We start from the raw sequence: 21,229 nt of genomic DNA, 5'->3' as shown, positions 1-21,229 counted from the left end.
AGATGAAACGTGGCTGGGTCTTTCAGCATGACAATGATCCCAAACACACCGCCTGGGCAACGAAGGAGTGGCTTCGAAGAAGCATTTCAAGGTCCTGGAGTGGCCTAGCCAGTCTCCAGATCTCAACCCCATAGAAAATCTTTGGAGGGAGTTGAAAGTCCGTGTTGCCCAGCGACAGCCCCAAAACATCACTGCTCTAGAGGAGATCTGCATGGAGGAATGGGCCAAAATACCAGCAACAGTGTGTGAAAACCTTGTGAAGACTTACAGAAAACGTTTGACTTGTGTCATTGCCAACAAAGGGTATATAACAAAGTATTGAGAAACTTTTGTTATTGACCAAATACTTATTTTCCACCATAATTTGCAAATAAATTCATTAAAAATCCTACAATGTGATTTTCTGGATTTTTTTCCCTCATTTTGTCTGTCATAGTTGACGTGTACCTATGATGAAAATTACAGGCCTCTCTCATCTTTTTAAGTGGGAGAACTTGCACAATTGGTGGCTGACTAAATATTTTTTCCCCCACTGTATATATATATATATATATATATATATATATATATATATATATATATATATATATATATATATATATATATATATATATATATAAAAATCATTGGTCATTTGTCAGACTTGTACATCTCTTTGCCAGGCATAAACAATACGCTCAGCGTCTCATTTGCATCTTGTCCACTTCCCATTGTGATAAAACATTGTTAGTCAGACATACTGTCAATATGTTCACTTCCAACCACTATTTGAATAGCAAATGTTACTGGGCATGGCATCCAGTTCCTTCTCATGCCACTTATAGAGTTGGTTTCACCACCCAACCAAGATGGGCAACTTTACAGCGTAGGTAGCAGGCCTAGGCCTATTCTGCTTGCCAATTTGTTTGTTGTCGTACTGTAACTATACTGAACAAAAATATGAACGCAACATGTAAAGTGTTGGTCCCATGTTTCATGAGCTGAAATAAAATATCCCAGAAATGTTCCATACGCACAAAAAGCTTATTTCGATCAGATTTTGTGCAAAAATGTGTTTACATCCCTGTTAGTGGGAATTTCTCCTTTACCAAGATAATCCATCCACCTGACAGGTGTGGCATATGAAGATGCTGATTAAACAGCATGATCATTACACAGGTGGACCTTGTGCAGAGGACAATAAAAGGCCACTTTAAAATGTGCAGTTTTGTCACACAACACAATGCCACAGATCTCTCAAGTTTTGAGAGAGCGTGCAGTTAGCATGCTGACTGCAGGAATGTCCACCAGCGCTGTTGCCAGAGAATTTAATGTTCATTTCGCTACCATAAGCCTCCTCCAATGTTATTTTAGAGAATTTGGCAGTACGTCCAACTGCCCTCACAACCGCAGACCACGTGTAACCATGCCAGTTCATCTGCGTGCTCGTCTTCCTCACCAGGTTCTTGACCTGATTGCAGTTCGGAGTCATAACCGACTTCAGTGGGCCAATGCTCACCTTCGATGGCCACTAGCACGCTGGAGAATTGTGCTCTTCACGGACGAATCCTGGTTTCAACTGTACTGGGCAGATGGCAGACAGCGTGTATGGTGTCGTGTGGGCGAGTAGTTTGCTGATGTCCACGTTGTGAACAGAGTGCCCCATGGTGGCGGTGGGGTTATGGTATGGGCAGGCATAAACTATGGACAACGAACACAATTGCATTTTATTGATGGCAATTTGAATGCACAGAAATACCATGATGAGATCCTGAGGCCCATTGTCGTGCCATTCATCCGCCACCATCACCTCATGTTTCAGCATAATAATGCATGGCCCCATGTCGCAAGGATCTGTACACAATTCCTGGAAGCAGAACATTTCCCAGTTCTTCCATGGCCTGCATACTCACCAGTCACCCATTAAGAATGTTTGGGATGCTCTAGATTGACTTGTACGACAGCGTGTTCCAGTTCCCGTCAATATCCGGCAACTTCGCACAGTCATTGAAGAGGAGTGGGACAACATTTCACAGGCCACAATCATCAGCCTGATCAACTCTATGCGAAGGAGATGTGTCGCAATACATGAGGAAAATAGTGAGCACAGCAGATACTGACTGGTTTTCTGATCCACGCCCCCTACCTTATCTTTTTCTGTGACCAACAGATGCATATCTGTATTCCCAGTCATGTGAAATCCATAGATTAGGGCCTTAGGAATTTATTTCAATAGACTGATTTCCTTAAATGAACTGTAACTCAGTAAAATCTTTGAAATTGTTGCATGTTGCGTTTATATTTTTGTTCAGTGTAGCTAGTGCTACCATTGACCAGTTTCAGATTGGCATGAGCAAAGATGGTTGCATGGTTGCTGTCTGGAGCAGGGGTCCATTATTGCACTTGTAAAAGTTCACTCAGGATAATGATCAGCTGGGCAAAGTTGTGTTTTAAATCTGAGTTCTGTAGATTTGTTGAAGGTCCACTGCCATTAGCATAGGGCAACAAGTAACTCTTAGCTTTTTAACTGGCACTTACTTGAAACTGAAGATAACGAACTTACTTAATTTTTTATCTTTTGATGTTATTCGTCTGCGGGACAGATGTTAACTCTTCAAGTTCCTCATTGCTTCCCTGAAACCATGCATGGTTGGAACCAATTGAGGGAACAGAACCGATTTAATGGACATTTTTGAGGAACGGTAACAGAACCGGGAATGAAAGTGATCTTTAGTGTTCCGGAACAGAACCGTTACTTTCAAATCTTGAGAACCGGTTAATAATGTTGTTGTTTTTTTCAAAAATATTCCTAATTTCTAGTATATCATTCTCTAATTCAGTGAAGTTATGATGCTAGTAATAGCCTAAACACATTCCAATTCACGTCCTGTCATGATGCTCAGCGCTTCAAGCCAAGCCCCCTCCATGTCCACCCTCTCTCTCGCTCTCTCCCCACCCGTGACATTTCAGTCGAATCTCACGCCTGCACTTATCTGTCCATCAGACATGTAAACAACTATAGTAGCTTACACGTTCCATAGCAAGCTGCTCTAACCACGGTAATTGGTGTAGTAAATGATTGAGCTAAATGTTCAAACTATTTTGATTTCACGGGGTAAAACATTTACGAGAAGGAACTATGGCTGCGTTTACACAGGCCCAAATATTGGCAAAAGAGCTGATCTGGTTTAGTTGAAAAATATCAGAATTGGGTTGCCTGTGTAAACGCAGCCTATATGAACTGTTACCTTTTTGGGGTTCGAACCGGTTCAGAACTTTATGCTGGTCGGAACACTGGAACAAATAGGGGTTAAATAAATAGGGGTTCTGCTCGGAATGGAATGATTGGAAAATAATTTAGGTTCCAACCCCTGATGGCTACTGGCTAGGCTACGTATCGCTACACTAACCCTAACCCTCCCTGTTGATTTCCTCTACCACTCTAAAGATAAAAGGCCTCAAACTCCCTGCCTCTCTGTGTACTGTAGGCTCCGGTTCACACACACACACACACACACACACACACACACACACACACACACACACACACACACACACACACACACACACACACACACACACACACACAACACCCCTGTGACCTTTACCTGGACGGCCTGATGACAAGCCAGCTTTTCTAATAAGGAGGGAGCAGCAGGGCCTCCCACCTGGATCAGTTGTTCTGCCTGTTCGCTGTGTGTGAATGCTGCAGCATTTGACATGGGTCTCACAGACGTCAGGCCAGCGGGGCATTCTCATGGCATTGACATGATTATTTTCCTGAAGCCACTCCAGGATGCCTGCAGCTCACAGGTCTGGGGGAGGGAAGGAATAGTGGAGCCTCAGGCTGGGCTGGACACCTGGTAGAAAAGAGAAATGGAGAGAAAAAACCCTCTACTAATAACCTTTGGAGTTGAGCAAAGTCGTACTTTCATGTTGTGCTGTTTTCTATAATGTATTGGAAGGTGGCATCTGGGTTTTGTAGTCCATCTGGCTGTATCAGAACCCATGACCTTGGCCAGTCTCTGGGTCAAGTTCTCACTAGTCGCCATTCAAGGTCAATGTCTGGGTCATGAACTTAGACATTCAAAATCTGTAGGCTATTTGTTAGCATTGTGGTTGGGTACTAACCCTTTTTTGGACAAGAATACCAATGTAAGAATGCTGTTCATCGACTCCAGCTCAGCCTTTAACACCATAGTGCCCTCCAAGCTCATCACTAAGCTCGGGGCCCTGGGTATGAACCCTGCCCTGTGAACTGGGTCCTGGACTTCCTGATGGGCCGACCTCAGGTGGTGAAGGTAGGCAACAACACCTCTGCTACGCTGATCCTCAACACGGGGCCCCACAAGGGTGCATGCTCAGCCCCCTCCTGTACTCCCTGTTCACCCAATACTGTGTGGCCACGCACAACTCAATCATGAAGTTTGCAGACGACACAACAATGGTAGGCCTGATTACCAACAATGACGAGACAGCCTACAGCAGTGTTTCCCAAACTCGGTCCTGGGGACCCCAAGGGGTGCATGTTATGTTTTCTTGCCCTAGCACTATACAGTTGATTCAAATAATCAACTCATCGTTAAGCTTTGGTTATTTGAATCAGCTGTGTAGTGCTATGGCAAAAAACAAAACGTGCACCCCTTGGGTGGACTTCAGGAGACAGCAGAGGGAGCACGCCCCCATCCACATCGACGGGACCACAGTAGAGAAGGTGAAAAGCTACAAGTTCCTCGGCGTGCACATCACTAACAACCTGAAATAGTCTAGCCACACAGACAGTGTGGTGAAAAAGCGCAACAGCGCCTCTTCAACCTCAGGAGGCTGAAGAAATTCGGCTTGGCCCCTAAGGCCCTCAAACTTCTACAGATGCACCATTGAGAGCATGCTCAAGGGCTGTATCATCACCTGGTATGGCAACTGCACCGTCCGCAACCACAAGGCTCTCCAAAGGGTGGTGCGGTCAGCCCAACACATCTCCAGGGATACACTGCCTGCCCTCCAGGACATCTACAGCACACGGTGTCACAGGAAGGCCGAAAAGATCATCAAGGACCTCAGCCACCCAACCCACGGCCTGTTCACCCCGCTACCATCTAGAAAGCGGAGACAGTACAGGTGCATCAAAGCTGGGACTGAGAGACTGAAAAACAGCTCCTATCTCCAGGCCATTAGACTGTTAGTCACCACTAGCCGGCCTCCGCCCAGTACCCTGCCCTGAACCTTAGTCACCGTTACTAGCAGGCTACCACCCGGTACTCAACCCTGCACCTTAGAGACTGCTGCCCTATGTACATAGTCATACACTGGTCACTTTAATATGAATAATTAATAATTATTACATACTGTTTTACCCACTTCATATGTATATACTGTATTCTAGTCAAGGCTCATCCTATATAACTGCTGCTGTACACACCTTTTTATATTCATATACTGTCCATAATGTCTATACACACCACCATATACATATATATTTATATTCCGGACTCTGACACTGCTCGTTCTAATATTTATATATTTATTAATTCCCACGATAACATCTGCATAATATGTGTACGTGACCAATAACATTTGATTTGATTTAAAGAGTTAGACTAGAATACAGTAAGTGTGCTTTTTCTATGTCAACAAATGAATAACCTCTCTGTCTTCTTGACACATACTCCAGGACAGCCATTATATGAATCACCCTGACCCTCTTCTTTATCTTGACCAATCTACAACAGCACTTTTGTTCTGAGTGTTTTTAGGGGCTGTATGTACTTTATAGGCTGCTCAAGGCTTAGGCTACTTACTGTATGTATCAGGCAGTATTTTAGTGTTTGCCCATGTGTTATATTTTTCTTTTGTTTGATTTAATCAACCACTGTTCTTTTACAGGAGGTGGTGGCAACAGAAAAGGAAAAAGCAAGAAATGGAAACAGATGCTTCAGTTTCCCCACATCAGCCTGTGTGAGGAGCTCCGGCAAACTACAGGTATGCTTCCTCTCCTCTCCTCTGCTTGCTAGCCCATTGATAGATATACTGAACAAAAATATAAACGCAACACACAGAAAGCGCCACAGGTCCTAATCCAGGCACTTGTCATCTCCCGTCTGGATTACTGCAACTCGCTGTTGGCTGGGCTCCCTGCCTGTGCCATTAAACCCTTACAACTTATCCAGAACGCTGCAGCCCGTCTGGTGTTCAACCTTCCCAAGTTCTCTCATGTCACCCTGCTCCTCCGCACACTCCACTGGCTTCCAGTTGAGGCTCACATCTACTACAAGACCATGGTGCTTGCCTACGGAGCTGTGAGGGGAACGGCACCTCCTTACCTTCAGGCTCTGATCAGACCCTACACCCAAACGAGGGCACTACGTTCATCCACCTCTGGCCTGCTAGCCCCCCTACCTCTACGGAAGCACAGTTCCCCCTCAGCCCAGTCAAAGCTATTCACTGCTCTGGCACCCCAATGGTGGAACAAGCTCCCCCACGACGCCAGGACAGTGGAGTCACTGACCACCTTCCGGAGACACTTGAAACCCTACCTCTGTCCATATTAAAGCGTTGCTCTGCCTTCTTAACAACACTATCAACAAGGCAGGTCCTACAGGCCCTAGTTTTGTCACACCTGGACTACTGTTCAGTCATGTGGTCAGGTGCTACAAAGAGGGACTTAGGAAAATTACAATTGGCTCATTTACAGGGCAGCACGACTGGCCCTTAAATGTACACAGAGAGCCAATATTAATAATATGCATGTCAATCTCTCATGGCTCAAAGTGGAGGAGAGATTGACTTCATCACTACTTGTTTTTGTAAGAAGTGTTGACAAGCTGAATGCACCAAGCTGTCTGTTTAAACTACTAGCACACAGCTCAGACACCCATACATACCCCACAAGACATGCCACCAGAGGTCTCTTCACAATCACCAAGTCCAGAACAGACTATGGGAGGTGCAGAGTACTACATAGAGCCATGACTACATGGAACTCTATTCCACATCAGGTAACTGATGCAAGAATCAGATTAAAAAAAACAGATAAAAACACACCTTATGGAACAGCAGAGACTGTGAAGAGACACACACACAGGTACAGACACATGCTAGCACACGCACTCTACACACATGTACATTGTAATATTGTTGTATGGTGGTATTATACATTTTGTATTATAGATATGTAGTAGTGTAATAATGTTATATGATGTACTGTTTTATATTTTGTTTTATGTGTGATGTAAGTGCCTTAATGTCTTTGGACCCCAGGAAGAGTAGCTAATGGGGTCCCCTAATAAATACAAATACAAAATTGCATGCTCCCTCAACTTGAGACATCTGTGGCATTGTGTTGTGTGACAAAACTGCACATTTTAGTGGCATTTTATTGTCCCCAGCACGAGGTGCACCTCTGTAATGATCATGCTTTTGAATCAGCTTCTTGATATGCCACACCTGTCAGGTGGATGGATTACCTTGGCAAAGGAGAAATGCTCACTAACAGGGATGTAAACAAATTAGTGCACAACATTTTAGAGAAATAAGCTTTTTGTGTGTTTGGAAAATTTCTGGGATCTTTTATTTCAGCTCAGGAAACATGGGACCAACACTTTACATGTTGCGTTTATATTTTTGTTCACTGTAAATTCGTAGTAAAAGTCCAAACACGAGGGAAAAGCTGCACTCCACACTCAAATACAGTGTCTTCAGGAAGTATTCACACCCATTTACTTTTTCCACATTTTGTTGTGTTATAGCCTGAATTTAAAATGGATTACACACAATACCCCATAATGTCAAAGGGGATTTCTTTTTTTACACATTAATTAAAAATGAAAAGCTGACATGTCTTGAGTCAATAAGTCTTCAACCCCTTTGTTATGGTAAGTCTAAATAAATTCAGGAGTAAATATTTGCTTAACAACTCACATAATAAGTTTCATGCATTCACTCTGTGTGCAATAATAGTGTTTAGCATGATTTTTGAATGACTACCTCATCTCTGTACCCCACACATACAATTATCTGAAAGGTCCCTCAGTCGAGCAGTGAATTTCAAACAGAGATTCAACCACAAAGACCACAGAGGTTTTCCAATGCCTCGCAAAGAAGGGCACCTATTGGTAGATGGATACAAATAAAAAAAAGCAGACATTGAATATCCCTTTGAGCATGGTGAAGTTATTAATTACACTTTGGATGGTGTATCAATACACCCAGTCACTACAAAGATACAGGCGTCCTTCCTAACTCCGTTGATAGAGAGGAAGCAAACCGCTCAGCGATTTCAACATGAGGCCAATGGTGACTTTAAAACAGTTACATAGTTTATTGGCTGTGATAGGAGAAAACTGAGGATGGATCAACGTAATTGTAGTTACTCCACAATATTAACCTAATTGACAGAGTGAAAAGAAGGAAGTCTGTACAGAATAAAAATATTCCAAGGGGTCAAGGGGTATGAATACTTTCTGAAGGCACTGTAAGAGGTGGAAAAGTCCCACAAAACTACAGTGGGGAAAAAAGTATTTAGTCAGCCACCAATTGTGCAAGTTCTCCCACTGAAAAATATGAGAGAGGCCTGTAATTTTCATCATAGGTACACGTCAACTATGACAGACAAAATGAGAAAGAAAATTCCAGAAAGTCACATTGTAGGATTTTTAATGAATTTATTTGCAAATTATGGTGGAAAATAAGTATTTGGTCAATAACAAAAGTTTCTCAATACTTTGTTATATACCCTTTGTTGGCAATGACACAGGTCAAACATTTTTCTGTAAGTCTTCACAAGGTTTTCACACACTGTTGCTGGTATTTTGGCCCATTCCTCCATGTAGATCTCCTCTAGAGCAGTGATGTTTTGGGGCTGTCGCTGGGCAACACAGACTTTCAACTCCCTCCAAAGATTTTCTATGGGGTTGAGATCTGTAGACTGGCTAGGCCACTCCAGGACCTTGAAATGCTTCTTACGAAGCCACTCCTTCGTTGCCCGGGCGGTGTGTTTGGGATCATTGTCATGCTGAAAGACCCAGCCACGTTTCATCTTCAATGCCCTTGCTGATGGAAGGAGGTTTTCACTCAAAATCTCACTATACATGGCCCCATTCATTATTTCCTTTACACGGATCAGTCGTCCTGGTCCCTTTGCAGAAAAACAGCCCCAAAGCATGATGTTTCCACCCCCATGCTTCACAGTAGGTATGGTGTTCTTTGGATGCAACTCAGCATTCTTTGTCCTCCAAACACGACGAGTTGAGTTTTTACCCAAAAGTTATATTTTGGTTTCATCCGACCATATGACATTCTCCCAATCCTCTTCTGGATCATCCAAATGCACTCTAGCAAACTTCAGACGGGCCTGGACATATACTGGCTTAAGCAGGGGGACACGTCTGGCACTGCAGGATTTGAGTCCCTGGCGGCGTAGTGTGTTACTGATGGTAGGCTTTGTTACTTTGGTCCCAGCTCTCTGCAGGTCATTCACTAGGTCCCCCCGTGTGGTTCTGGGATTTTTGCTCACCGTTCTTGTGATCATTTTGACCCCACGGGGTGAGATCTTGCGTGGAGCCCCAGATCGAGGGAGATTATCAGTGGTCTTGTATGTCTTCCATTTCCTAATAATTGCTCCCACAGTTGATTTCTTCAAACCAAGCTGCTTACCTATTGCAGATTCAGTCTTCCCAGCCTGGTGCAGGTCTACAATTTTGTTTCTGGTGTCCTTTGACAGCTCTTTGGTCTTGGCCATAGTGGAGTTTGGAGTGTGACTGTTTGAGGTTGTGGACAGGTGTCTTTTATACTGATAACAAGTTCAAACAGGTGCCATTAATACAGGTAACGAGTGGAGGACAGAGGAGCCTCTTAAAGAAGAAGTTACAGGTCTGTGAGAGCCAGAAATCTTGCTTGTTTGTAGGTGACCAAATACTTATTTTCCACCATAATTTGCAAATAAATTCATTAAAAATCCTACAATGTGATTTTCTGGATTTTATTTTCTCAATTTGTCTGTCATAGTTGACGTGTACCTATGATGAAAATTACAGGCCTCTCTCATCTTTTTAAGTGGGAGAACTTGCACAATTGGTGGCTGACTAAATACTTTTTTCCCCACTGTATAACTAGAGGCTGAGATTGAAGTTTGTCCACTGTAGGTCTGGGAAGGGGGATACTTAGTCAGTTGCAAAACTGACTGCATTCAACCGAAATGGTTATTCCGCATTTAACCCAACCCCTCTGAATCAGAGAGGTGCGAGGGGCTGCCTTAATCGACGTCATCGGCGCCCAGGGAGCAGTTGTTGTTGGGGGTTATGCCTTGCCCAAGGGCAGAACGGCAGATTTTTACTGCTTGCCAGCACGGGGATTCGGTTACTGACCCTTAACCGCTAGGCTACCTGCCGCCCAGACACTGTGGTCTGACAGAAGTCAAGGTGGGGTAGGTGATGACGGACTGTGTTATGTTATGAAGTAGTCTGATGGCAGTTGGCCATACAGTGCTTTCAATGGTGGAGGAAATCCCCACCCCATCCCCTCAAGACAAGAAGTATACTGTATGTATAATTTAGTACAGTTGGAATGCAGGCCTGTATAATATGCGTCAATTATCCTATTATCTAATCAGGAGTCATTATTCAATCATCCCATTATTTCCTTAGGAAGTACATTAGTTATTGGCTATTTTGTGCACAAAGAAACATACAGTATATTTGCATTGTGTTTATGGCGATTGACAATCTTATATATGTGGCTGGTACTGCTGGTGGTGGTTAGGAGTTGTTGAACATGGAGTCACACCAATGCGGATCAGCTAACTGCACAGTATTTTGTAATCATGGGGCTTGCATTGTATCCTGTGAAACACGTGAATGATGAAGATAGGCTGCTGTGGTAACTTTAGTTTTTCTGTTTTCCGATATTTTAGAGGCATTGTCGGCAGCTTTTCTACTGCGGCACCGAGAGGGTTTATAAATCCCTCTCATCCATTGCTCTCTCAGATGGATGATTGTGAAGTGAATCCTGTTTAAGCTGTAAATGCTGAGTGCATTTTATCATTGGCTTCAGCCATGAACCAGAGGCAGACATAATGTAACTGTGCTTCTATTTTACCACAGAGGAAGCTGTGGCCTGGGCAGAAAGAGGAAGCTGACTCGCATGTTTGTTTGAATTCACTCTTTTCACTCATTTTGCCGTTCAAAAAGAAAATGGTGACAAATGTTTATAGGTCACTGGTTTGGAACACAAAGTAGACACAGTTTTGCTGTGAGATCTCACTAATGATAATTGACATTTCTTACTATGTAGACGGTAGAAAATATATATTTGTTGCATATTTGAGTGTTTGTTCTGCAGCAGGTCTAAGAGATTGCATTAGTTTCATACAAAACACAATCTAAAGGAAAGTAACACAATTAAATATAAGTGGAAGCTCAAAGCCCAAACTTTAGGATGAGATGGCTGTTTTCAAGGCTGTCGTTACAGTATTTAGCCTACATCCAGTTTGGGGCATTGTTACAACACCACGTTGACACCATTGTGATTGTGGCTCCTCTTCCTAGTTCTTATCCATTTTGTTCATAAGAGTAGAACGATTGTATGGATTTGAGCCCAATTTCTGAGAATAGGCTACTTTCCTCCATTGGTCAGGGTGAAACAGTAGGTTGGGAGGTGGTGGTGAACAAAGAAAGAAAATAAACGATTAAGGTTAAAGGAAATCATATGATTTCCCCATTATCGTGATTTATCTCCATAAGGCAGGAGATTAGGTTGAGATGCATATCATTGGGCTGAGGCTCCTGGCCAAGGGCCTTTTGGGTTATGACTCCAGCTCCTATGGTGGCCTTCCATACATACAATAGACACATTGATTGTTCCCAAGTCTTAAAAAATATATTTTTTCACCCTGAGGCTTTGAACAAATGTATTTTTAATATTTGTATTTTTTGCAGTGCTTTCTGTCCTGAAGCTACAACCGCTAGATCTACAAGGCCAGGCTGGCTTCTAGGCCTATATCTCAGCCTTGGCAGACAGTGTTGCTGTGCTGAATTGTGGGAATGGTGGTGGTAGAAAACATGCGGGTGAAGTAGTCTTGAGTCTGTAGTGGTGTATTGTTCACTTATGTTGCACTAATGTTAATTAGCAATTGCGCTAACGCTAGTTAGCAACTTCCTTCAAACTGCACGCAGAGACATATAAAAGTTCATCTGACTCTGGGAAAGTAGATTCATTGCCAAAATCTCAAAGTATCCCTTTTAATGTAGAGATCACCCACATGAAAAAATACTATGGTATACTATGGTTAAATATTTACTGTAGTATTCACTGTAGTGTTTTTGCAAGCTAAAGTCTACAAAAACACTACAGTGAATACTGTAGTATTTACTGTTGCTTTGCGGACATACAGTGCCCTCAGAAAGTATTCATACCCCTTGACTTATTCCACATTTTGTTGTTACAGCCTGAATTCAAGATGGATTCAATATTTTTTTTTCTCACCCATCTACACAAAATACCCCTTAATGACAGTGAAAATGTGTTTTTAGAATTTGTTGCAAATGTATTGAAAATTAAATACAGAAATATTTCATTTACATAAGTATTCACACCCCTGAATCAATACATGTTAGAATCACCTTTGGCAGCGTTTATAATTGTGTGTCTTTCAGGGTAAGTCTATAAGAGCTTTGCACACCTGGATTTTACAATATTTGCCCATTCAAGCTTTATCATATTGGTTGTTGATCATTGCTAGCCAACCATTTTCAAGTTTTGCCATAGATTTTCAAGCAGATTTAAGTCAAAACTGTAACTCGGCAACTTGGGAACATTAACTGTCTTCTTGGTAAGCAACTCAACTGGTAAGCAGATTTGGCCTTGTTTTAGGTTATTGTACTGCTGAAAGGTGAATTAATCTCCCAGTGTGTCACGTTCGTTCAAGGACGGGTCAGACCAGGGTGCAGCGTGATATGCGTACATGTTTATTCAACTTAATAAACACACGACAAAACAATAAACGAAACGAAACGTGAAGTCTTAAGGTAGACACACAACAAACCTTAACCGGAACAAGATCCCACAACTCAATAGTGCCAATAGGCTGCCTAAGTATGGTCCCCAATCAGAGACAACGAACGACAGCTGCCTCTGATTGGGAACCACACCGGCCAACATAGAACTATACATACTAGATCCCACATAGAAAATACTACATAACAAAGAAGATACACACCCTGACTCAACATATACGAGTCCCCTGAGTCAGGGCGTGACAGTGCCCCCCCCCCCCCCCCAAAGGTGCGGACTCCGACCGCACAACCTTCACATACCAGGGTAGGGGCCGGGTGGGCATTCCGCCTTGGAGGCGGATCCGGCTCCGGGCGTGACGACCACACCCTCTCCGCCTCCCTGTTGCGCCCCTGGTCTGGTCTGGATCTCGGCGCGCTGCTTCCCCTCCTTCCTCCCACGATACTCCAGGCCCTGTCTGGACCCTGGTGTGGGAGACCCCGAACCTGGAGAGGGGCTGACGTCATGGTCTGGACTGGAGCTGCTGACCGGAGCTGGACCAGACGCCGGTGGAGCGGACTGCTCAGGCTCCGGACTGGAGCCGCTGACCGGAGCTGGACTAGGCACCGGTGGAGCGGACTGCTCTTGCTCCGGAGTGGAGCAGCTGACCGGAGCTGGATCAGGCACCGGTGGAGCGGACTGCTCTGGCTCCGGAGTGGAGCAGCTGACCGGTGCCGGACCAGGCACCGGTGGAACGGGCACGGGCCGTGCCGGACTGGACACACGCACCACTGGTCTGGGGCGAGGAGCAGGCACGGGCCGGACCGGACTTGGTGCGAGGAGCAGGAACGGGCCGGGCCGGACTGGCGACACGCACCACTGGCTTGGTGCGAGGAGCAGGAACAGGCCGGGCCGGACTGTGGAGGCGGACTGGAGGTCTGGAGCGGAGAGCTGACACAACCCGTCCTGGCTGAATGCCTACTTCCGCACAGTATATGTGAGGCATCAGCACAGGACGCACTGGGCTGTGTACGCGCACTGGCGATACAGTTCGTAGAACTGGCGCAGGATATGCAGGACTGAGGAGGCGTACTGGAGACCAGGAGCGTTGAGCCGGCACACCCCTTCCTGGCTGGATGCCCATCTTCGCACGGCACGTGCGTGGTGCAAGCACAGGACGTACAGGACTGTGCCGGCGCACTGGCGACACAGTACTTAGCTCCGCATAACACGGAGCCTGCCCAGTCATACGCTTCCTCGCGTGAGTACGGGGAGTTGGCTCTGCTCTGACACTAGGCTCCGCCAACCACCCCGTGTGCCCCCCCAATTTTTTTTTTGGGGGCTGCTTCTCAGGCTTCCTCCTCGACCGGCCTCCTCCGTGTTGCCGTTGCTCCTCTCCTGCCTGGGCATCTACCTTAGCCCATGGTCCTCTCCCCGCAAATATCTCTTCCCATGACCACAAATTGCCCACCAGTGACATGGCTATTCGCTCCGCCTGGGCACGCTGCTTGGTCCTCGTTTGGTGGGATCTTCTGTCACGTTCGTTCAGGACAAAATGTTAATTGTTTTGCCACATTTTTTTGCAGTATTACTTTAGTGCCTTGTTGCAAACAGGATGCATGTTTTGGAATATTTTTATTCTGTACAGGCTTCCTTCATTTCACTCTGTCAACTAGGTTAATATTGTGGAGTAACTACAATGTTGTTGATCCATCCTAAATGTTCTCCTATCACAGCTATTAAACTCTGTAACTGTCTTTAAGTCACCATTGGTCTCATGATGAAATCCCTGAGGGGTTTCCTTCCTATCCGGCAACTGAGTTAGGAAGGACGCCTGTATCTTTTTAGTGACTGGGTGTATTGATACACCATCCAAAATGTAATCAATCATTTCACCATGCTCAAAGGGATATTCACTGTCTGCTTTTTTTTTGTTTACCGATCTACCAATAGGGGCCCTTCTATGCGAGGCATTGCAAAACCTCCCTGGTCTTTGTGGTTGAATCTGTGTTTGAATTTCACTGCTCGACTGAGGGACCTTACAGATAATTGTATGTGTGGGGTACAGAGATGAGGTAGTCATTCAAACATCATGTTAAACACTATTATTGCACACGGAGTGAGTCCATGCAACTTATTATGTGACTTGTTAAGCACATTTTTACTCCTGAATTTATTTAGGCTTGCCATAACAAAGGGGTTGAATACTTATTGACTCAAGACATTTCAGTTTTTCATTTTGAATAATGTGTAAAAAAAAATCAACATAATTCCACTTTGACATTATGGTGTGTAGGCCAGTGACACAAAATCTCAATTTCATATATATTTAGAATTCAGGCTATAACATGTCAAAATGTAGAAAAAGTCAAGGGGTGTGAATACTTTCTGAAGGCACTGTACACACAGTACAGCATAGGGCATCATTACAGGCCTGAGTGGATGACATGTGGATATCTCTCATTGTTCACTGGTGTTTACCCTCACCAGATGCTGTCTGATACACAGTGACAGAGAGAGAGCCACCTCCACCTGAGATTGTGCGGGATAAACACAGACAGGCGGCCGAGCACCAACTCAAACAAATCTTGTCTAGAAAGAGAAAGAGAGAGAGAGAGGGGCACAGGAAACCCTCAACTTCCGTGTTTACCGGCGAGGCGAGGCCTGACAGAGAAAGATAGTCTGATGCCCTCTGGAGAAAACCCATGCACACCCCCAGTTTATTTTTGTGTCCTTCCACTCTCCCAGGAAACTAACGCGAAAGGCACTGACTGAAATGACGTTTCTCATTTCCGAAATGACTCAGCCATTTAGAAAGGCCCAGCCCGCCCCTCTTCCTCTCCCCACTGCACGGCCTGTAGTGGCCATCCAATCGTCCAGCAGTCAATAAAGCTTTGTGCACTCTCTGTAACTGTTAATGAGCGCTGGCTTCAGGTTTACCATACTGCCGCCTGCGCTCTCTGCCTCCCTCCTCTCTCCATACATTTGACTCTGTTATCAGAGAATTGCCCCCATTGATAGTCAGAGCAGCAAGCAGAGAGAGGAGATGGAACAAGGCAGAGTGCAGTATCAGGCTATCAGCCCCAATGCAATATGCCGCAGAATCCAAATAGCTTACTGTTTTAATGGCTGTGATCTTGTGGGATGAATTTCACAATTGAAACATCACTACACAGTTTTTAAGAGCCCATCGTTGATGTAAACATGAAGCCGGTGGAATCAAGTTTATACTCTTTGAATTGATTAAATTACACCAAATGCAGTGATGAATTTCAATTCTCCTCTCAATCTTCTGACTCACATTTTAGTTGAGTCAGGTGGTCTTGTAGCAGGGCCAAAAACCATCTATCCATTGAAAGCAACAATAGATGTGAAAAAGGCCAGGGCTCAGAGGGGGATCTACATGATCTCTTCCAACTATCTTACTGTCAATAGAGCCTCTGTCAGGGGCTGAATTAAATTGCATTGTGGCTAATTCGATTATCTCTATGAAACGGCCATTAGGGGTTCAAATCTTGTTTTGTCCTCCTCATCGTTCCATTGTAGAACCCAATCAGAGACCACTAGCATAGGCCACTGACAGAGCACATAGGGCCCTATAGATACACAACAGAACCACAACAACCGACAGCTCATGAGCATGTATCAAAATGATTTAGTGGAAAGACATGGGTAGTTCTACTGTTGTTGTCACGATCGTCTAACAGAGATGAGGACCAAGGCGCAGCGTTGCAGGCAAACATACTCTTTATTAGAGACACGATCAAAAACAACAAAACGATAACGTGACAGTTCACGGTCTAACACAACAGACTAGAAACAAGATCCCACAAACTCTGTGGGGAAACAGGCTGCTAAAGTATGGTTCTCAATCAGAGACAACAAGCAACAGCTGAATCACGTTGCCTCTGATTGAGAACCACACTGGCCAACATAGAACAACAATCCTAGAAATGAAACCTAGAACAAAACACATAGACTTTACACACCCTGGCTCAACATATTAGAGTCCCCAGAGCCAGGGCGTGACAGTACCCCCCCCTAAAGGCGCGGACTCCGACCGCGCCCACCAAATACCACAGGGGAGGGACCGGGTGGGCACTCCGCTTAGGCGGCGGATCCGGCTCCGGGCCTGATCCCCGCTCCAACCCCCCAAAGTACCCCTGGTCCGGTCTGGCCCCGCTGGCCGGAGCTGGACTGCACACTGGTGGAGCGGATTGCTCTAGCTCCGGCGTGAAGCATCTGACCGGTGCCGGACCAGCCACCGGTGGAACAGGCACGGGCCGTGCCGGACTGACGACGCACACCACTGGCTTGGTGTGGGGAGCAGGAGCGGGCCGAGCCGGGCTGACGAAACGCACCACTGACTTGGTGCGGGGAGCAGGAGCGGGCCGGACCGGGCTGACGAAGCGCACCACTGACTTGGTGCGGGGAGCAGGAACGGGCCGTGCCGGGCTGACGAAGCGCACCACTGACTTGGTGCGGGGAGCAGGAATGGGCCGGACCGGGCTGACGACGCGCACCACTGACTTGGTGCGGGGAGCAGGAACGGGCCGGACAGGGCTGACGAAACGCACCACTGACTTGGTGCGGGGAGCAGGGATGGGCCGGACTGGGCTGGCGACGCGCACCACAGACTTGGTGCGGGGAGCAGGAACGGGCCGGGCCGAGCTGGCGACGCGCACCGTAGACTTGGTGCGAGTGGCAGGAACAGGCCGGACCGTACTGGGAACACACACCACTGGCCCTACGTGGGGATCAGGAACAGGCCGGACCGGACTGGCAACACACGCCAGTACCTCTCGCCGTGCCTCTACATCCTCCTTCCCCCTGGTGACCAGTGACTCCCGTAACCTGGCGGCCTCCTGCTGCCCCGTCGTCCACGGCGTTAGCCCCCCCCTAAAAAATGTATGGGCTTCACTCCTACCCGTGGACCAGGTCTCCATGCTTCTCGCCAGCCTTTCGCCCTTCTGCCTCCACGTCAAGCCCCTCTCTTCCTCACATGGCTTGACCCAGTCGAGGAGGCGAAGGAGATCCGCTAGAGATCTCTCAGGCGCTGGCTCCTGGACTTGCTGCTTGGTCCAGTCTTGGTGGGATCTTCTGTCGCGATCGTCTAACAGAGATGAGGACCAAGGCGCAGCGTTGCAGGCAAACATACTCTTTATTAGAGACACGATCAAAAACAACAAAACGATAACGTGACAGTTCACGGTCTAACACAACAGACTAGAAACAAGATCCCACAAACTCTGTGGGGAAACAGGCTGCTAAAGTATGGTTCTCAATCAGAGACAACAAGCAACAGCTGAATCACGTTGCCTCTGATTGAGAACCACACTGGCCAACATAGAACAACAATCCTAGAAATGAAACCTAGAACAAAACACATAGACTTTACACACCCTGGCTCAACATATTAGAGTCCCCAGAGCCAGGGCGTGACAGTTGTAGTGACATTAAAGGGCAAATCTGTAATTTGATCGTAGACAAATAAGACATTATAGACCCAAATAAGAAAAGCATGTTGCTAAATTAGTCTGCAACATGATTTTAACCTTAGGGTGCATCACTGGACATCTCTACAGTATTATCGCATAACAGAATTAAACTAAATGAATTAAGTTATAAATAAACTTAAATGAATTTCATTAAGGCACAGTAGAGCTTTTGCGTTTGAGTAGAGAGCATGTAAGGTAACTTACAGCACATATAGGCCTAACACCTCCAAAACGATGTATGCTCCTGAAAAATACCAAAGGATGTTCTCCTTTAGCGTATTCAGAGAATGGAAAAGGAACATTCTCTGCCGTTGTCTTTATGAACAGCTAGCTATAACTGTGTGCATGTGCACATGCGCTGGTATGTGTCTACAGCTGCTCTCTGGTTACCGAGACGAGCTTGGATCAGCTCTCAATGTATTTAGTCATGGTTGCTATCAATATCGGCCACCTACACACATCCTCCTGGATCCATCATACAGCCTCCTGGGTCTCATTTGTGTCTACCTGAGCCACAGATGCAAATCGCAGTTTCCTTCTGGCAATTTGTTGTTCACCAGACACACACACACATACGCTAAAGAGGAAATGGGGCCTAATAACTTGGATACATACATACATCTAGAATACCTCTATATATTACTGTTTACACGTGTGAAGAGATGATGGACCATTTCTGTTTTGTTTACGTAGTTGAAGATGAGATTGTGCTGTGTGTTTTGGGTACGTTTAGGCATAATTCATTAACATTTCTCCGCCTACAGAGGGTAGTGTTAGGCAGAGGTGTGTGGGAATAGTTTACATTTACATTTTAGTCATTTAGCAGACGCTCTTATCCAGAGCGACTTACAGGAGCAATTAGGGTTAAGTGCCTTGCTCAAGGGCACATCGACAGATTTTTCACCTAGTCGGCTCTGGGATTAGAACCAGCGACCTTTCGGTTACTGGCACAACGCTCTTAACCACTAAGCTACCTGCCGCCTAGTTTGATACCATAGTACTCATACATTTGCTAATATGCTCTGTGTGTGTATACAATGTGTTTTAAGTGCACAAATGCCTTTGAGTAGGTGTGAGCACGTGTATTATGCACAGTATATATTTGTTTATTTTGTTTGTGTACATCAGCCTGACTTCTAATGTGTGTTTTTGTGCTCAAGTGTTTTCATTCTACCCTGAGAGAGGCCCTTATTGACTCCCTCTCTGTCCTGTCTTGTGTCCTTCAACAGAGAAAGACTACATCGGCCTTTGTGAGCGGCAGCCAATCGGACGCACGCTCTTTCGGCAGTTCTGTGAAACCCGGGCTGAGCTGAGGCGCTGTGTCAAATTCCTGGACGCTGTGGTAAGAAAGACAGACAGGCAGGATTAAAACGCTTGTGTTTGTTTTTCCTCAAGATGCACATCTTCAGAAGGACTCTGAACGAGCTTGTCTAGATGTATCTCAAGTTCTCTAGTATTAGGGGGAAGGGTAGGAGGGGAGGGTAGGAGGGGAGGGGAGGGTAGGAGGGGAGGGTAGGAGGGAAGGGGAGGGTAGGAGGGAAGGGGAGGGGAGGGTAGGAGGGGAGGGTAGGAGGGAAGGGGAGGGTAGGAGGGAAGGGGAGGGGAGGGGAGGGGAGGAAGTGAGGGGAGTGAAGGAGAGGAGGGTAGGAGGGGAGGGAAGGAGAGGAGGGGAGGGTAGGAGGGGAGGGGAGGGTAGGAGGGGAGGGAAGGGAAGGAGAGGAGAGGGTGGGAGGGGAGGAGAGGAGAGGAGAGGAGGGGAGGAGAGGAGGGGAGGGTAGGAGGGAAGGGAAGGAGAGGAGGGGAGGGTAGGAGGGGAGGGAAGGAGAGGAGGGACGGAGAGGAGGGGAGGGTAGGAGGGGAGGGAAGGAGAGGAGGGGAGGGTAGGAGGGAAGGGAAGGAGAGTAGGGGAGGGTAGGAGGGGAGGGTAGGAGGGGAGGGAGTGGGTAGGAGGGGAGGGAAGGAGGGAAGAGTAGTAGCTAATGAAATACAGGAACTCTTGACTTCTGGGAGCAAAGTCAGTATACCACCCTCCGCTGCCCCCTCCCCCTCCTCTTCTTTCTCAGTGAATGTGCCCCACACTACGCTCTTGGTGGTGTTCTTACCACCCAGTCCCAGTGGGGGTAGAGGGGGGGGGGGGGCAGTGTTGGATAGTGACAGGGGAGAGGGGTAGCCTACCAGAGTGTTGTTCAGAGCCCCCTCCTGATGACTCAATGATAAACCTGAACTTCCTCTCTCCACCCTGGCTGACCCCTGTGGCATTGTGTGGCATTCTTCTAACATACTGTTCTGGAGCACAGATATACATATACACACACCACACACTCACTCCTGCATGCATGCAGTCACACACACTCAGTCATGACCTATCCACTTTATCTCCTTCCCTCTAACACATTATAACTGTTGATCTGAGGAGTGTTGTTGTAGCTAGATCCTCTCTGGTTTATTAACAAATGCAAAAGCCTACAAGTAGAAAAAGGCTTAATAGGAGGATGCTACTAGCACAGTGAATATAGTCAATGGAAGTAGAATGATGAATAGATGGCTGAATTTGTGAAATAAGAGATAGCAGACAGTCTTCTCCAACTTCAAAGTAGTGAGCACGTCCTTTTACTGCACTGTCTCCTTCCTCCCTCTCACGGAGTCTGGGCTACATGAGAAAGAGAGCAAATGAGATTTGAACCGTCTGAACAGTCACTAACCATTATGGACAAGTAGTGCTGAGAGTCCAGCGGACGCATTTTAGAGTGAGGCTCTTAGCTTACTGT

The 21,229-nt window shown here is 46.1% G+C and overlaps 1 protein-coding gene across 1 annotated transcript in view; it reads left to right on the top strand.

The window, feature by feature from the left end:
* The window catches only part of LOC311143195 (G protein-coupled receptor kinase 6-like), a 47,694-nt gene that overhangs the window by 3,498 nt on the left and 22,967 nt on the right, over positions 1–21,229 (top strand). Inside the window, exons 2-3 of the mRNA XM_084178982.1 lie at positions 5,863–5,958; positions 19,691–19,803. Of these exons, the coding sequence (XP_084035108.1) occupies positions 5,863–5,958; positions 19,691–19,803 (209 nt within the window). The remainder of the gene's footprint in view (positions 1–5,862; positions 5,959–19,690; positions 19,804–21,229) is intronic.

Source organism: Coregonus lavaretus, assembly GCF_964263955.1.
Source record: "Coregonus lavaretus genome assembly, chromosome: 15".
NCBI classification, from domain to species: domain Eukaryota; kingdom Metazoa; phylum Chordata; class Actinopteri; order Salmoniformes; family Salmonidae; genus Coregonus; species Coregonus lavaretus.
Note: the sequence above shows the minus strand (reverse complement) of the source record. Positions and strands in the feature narration are given on the sequence as shown.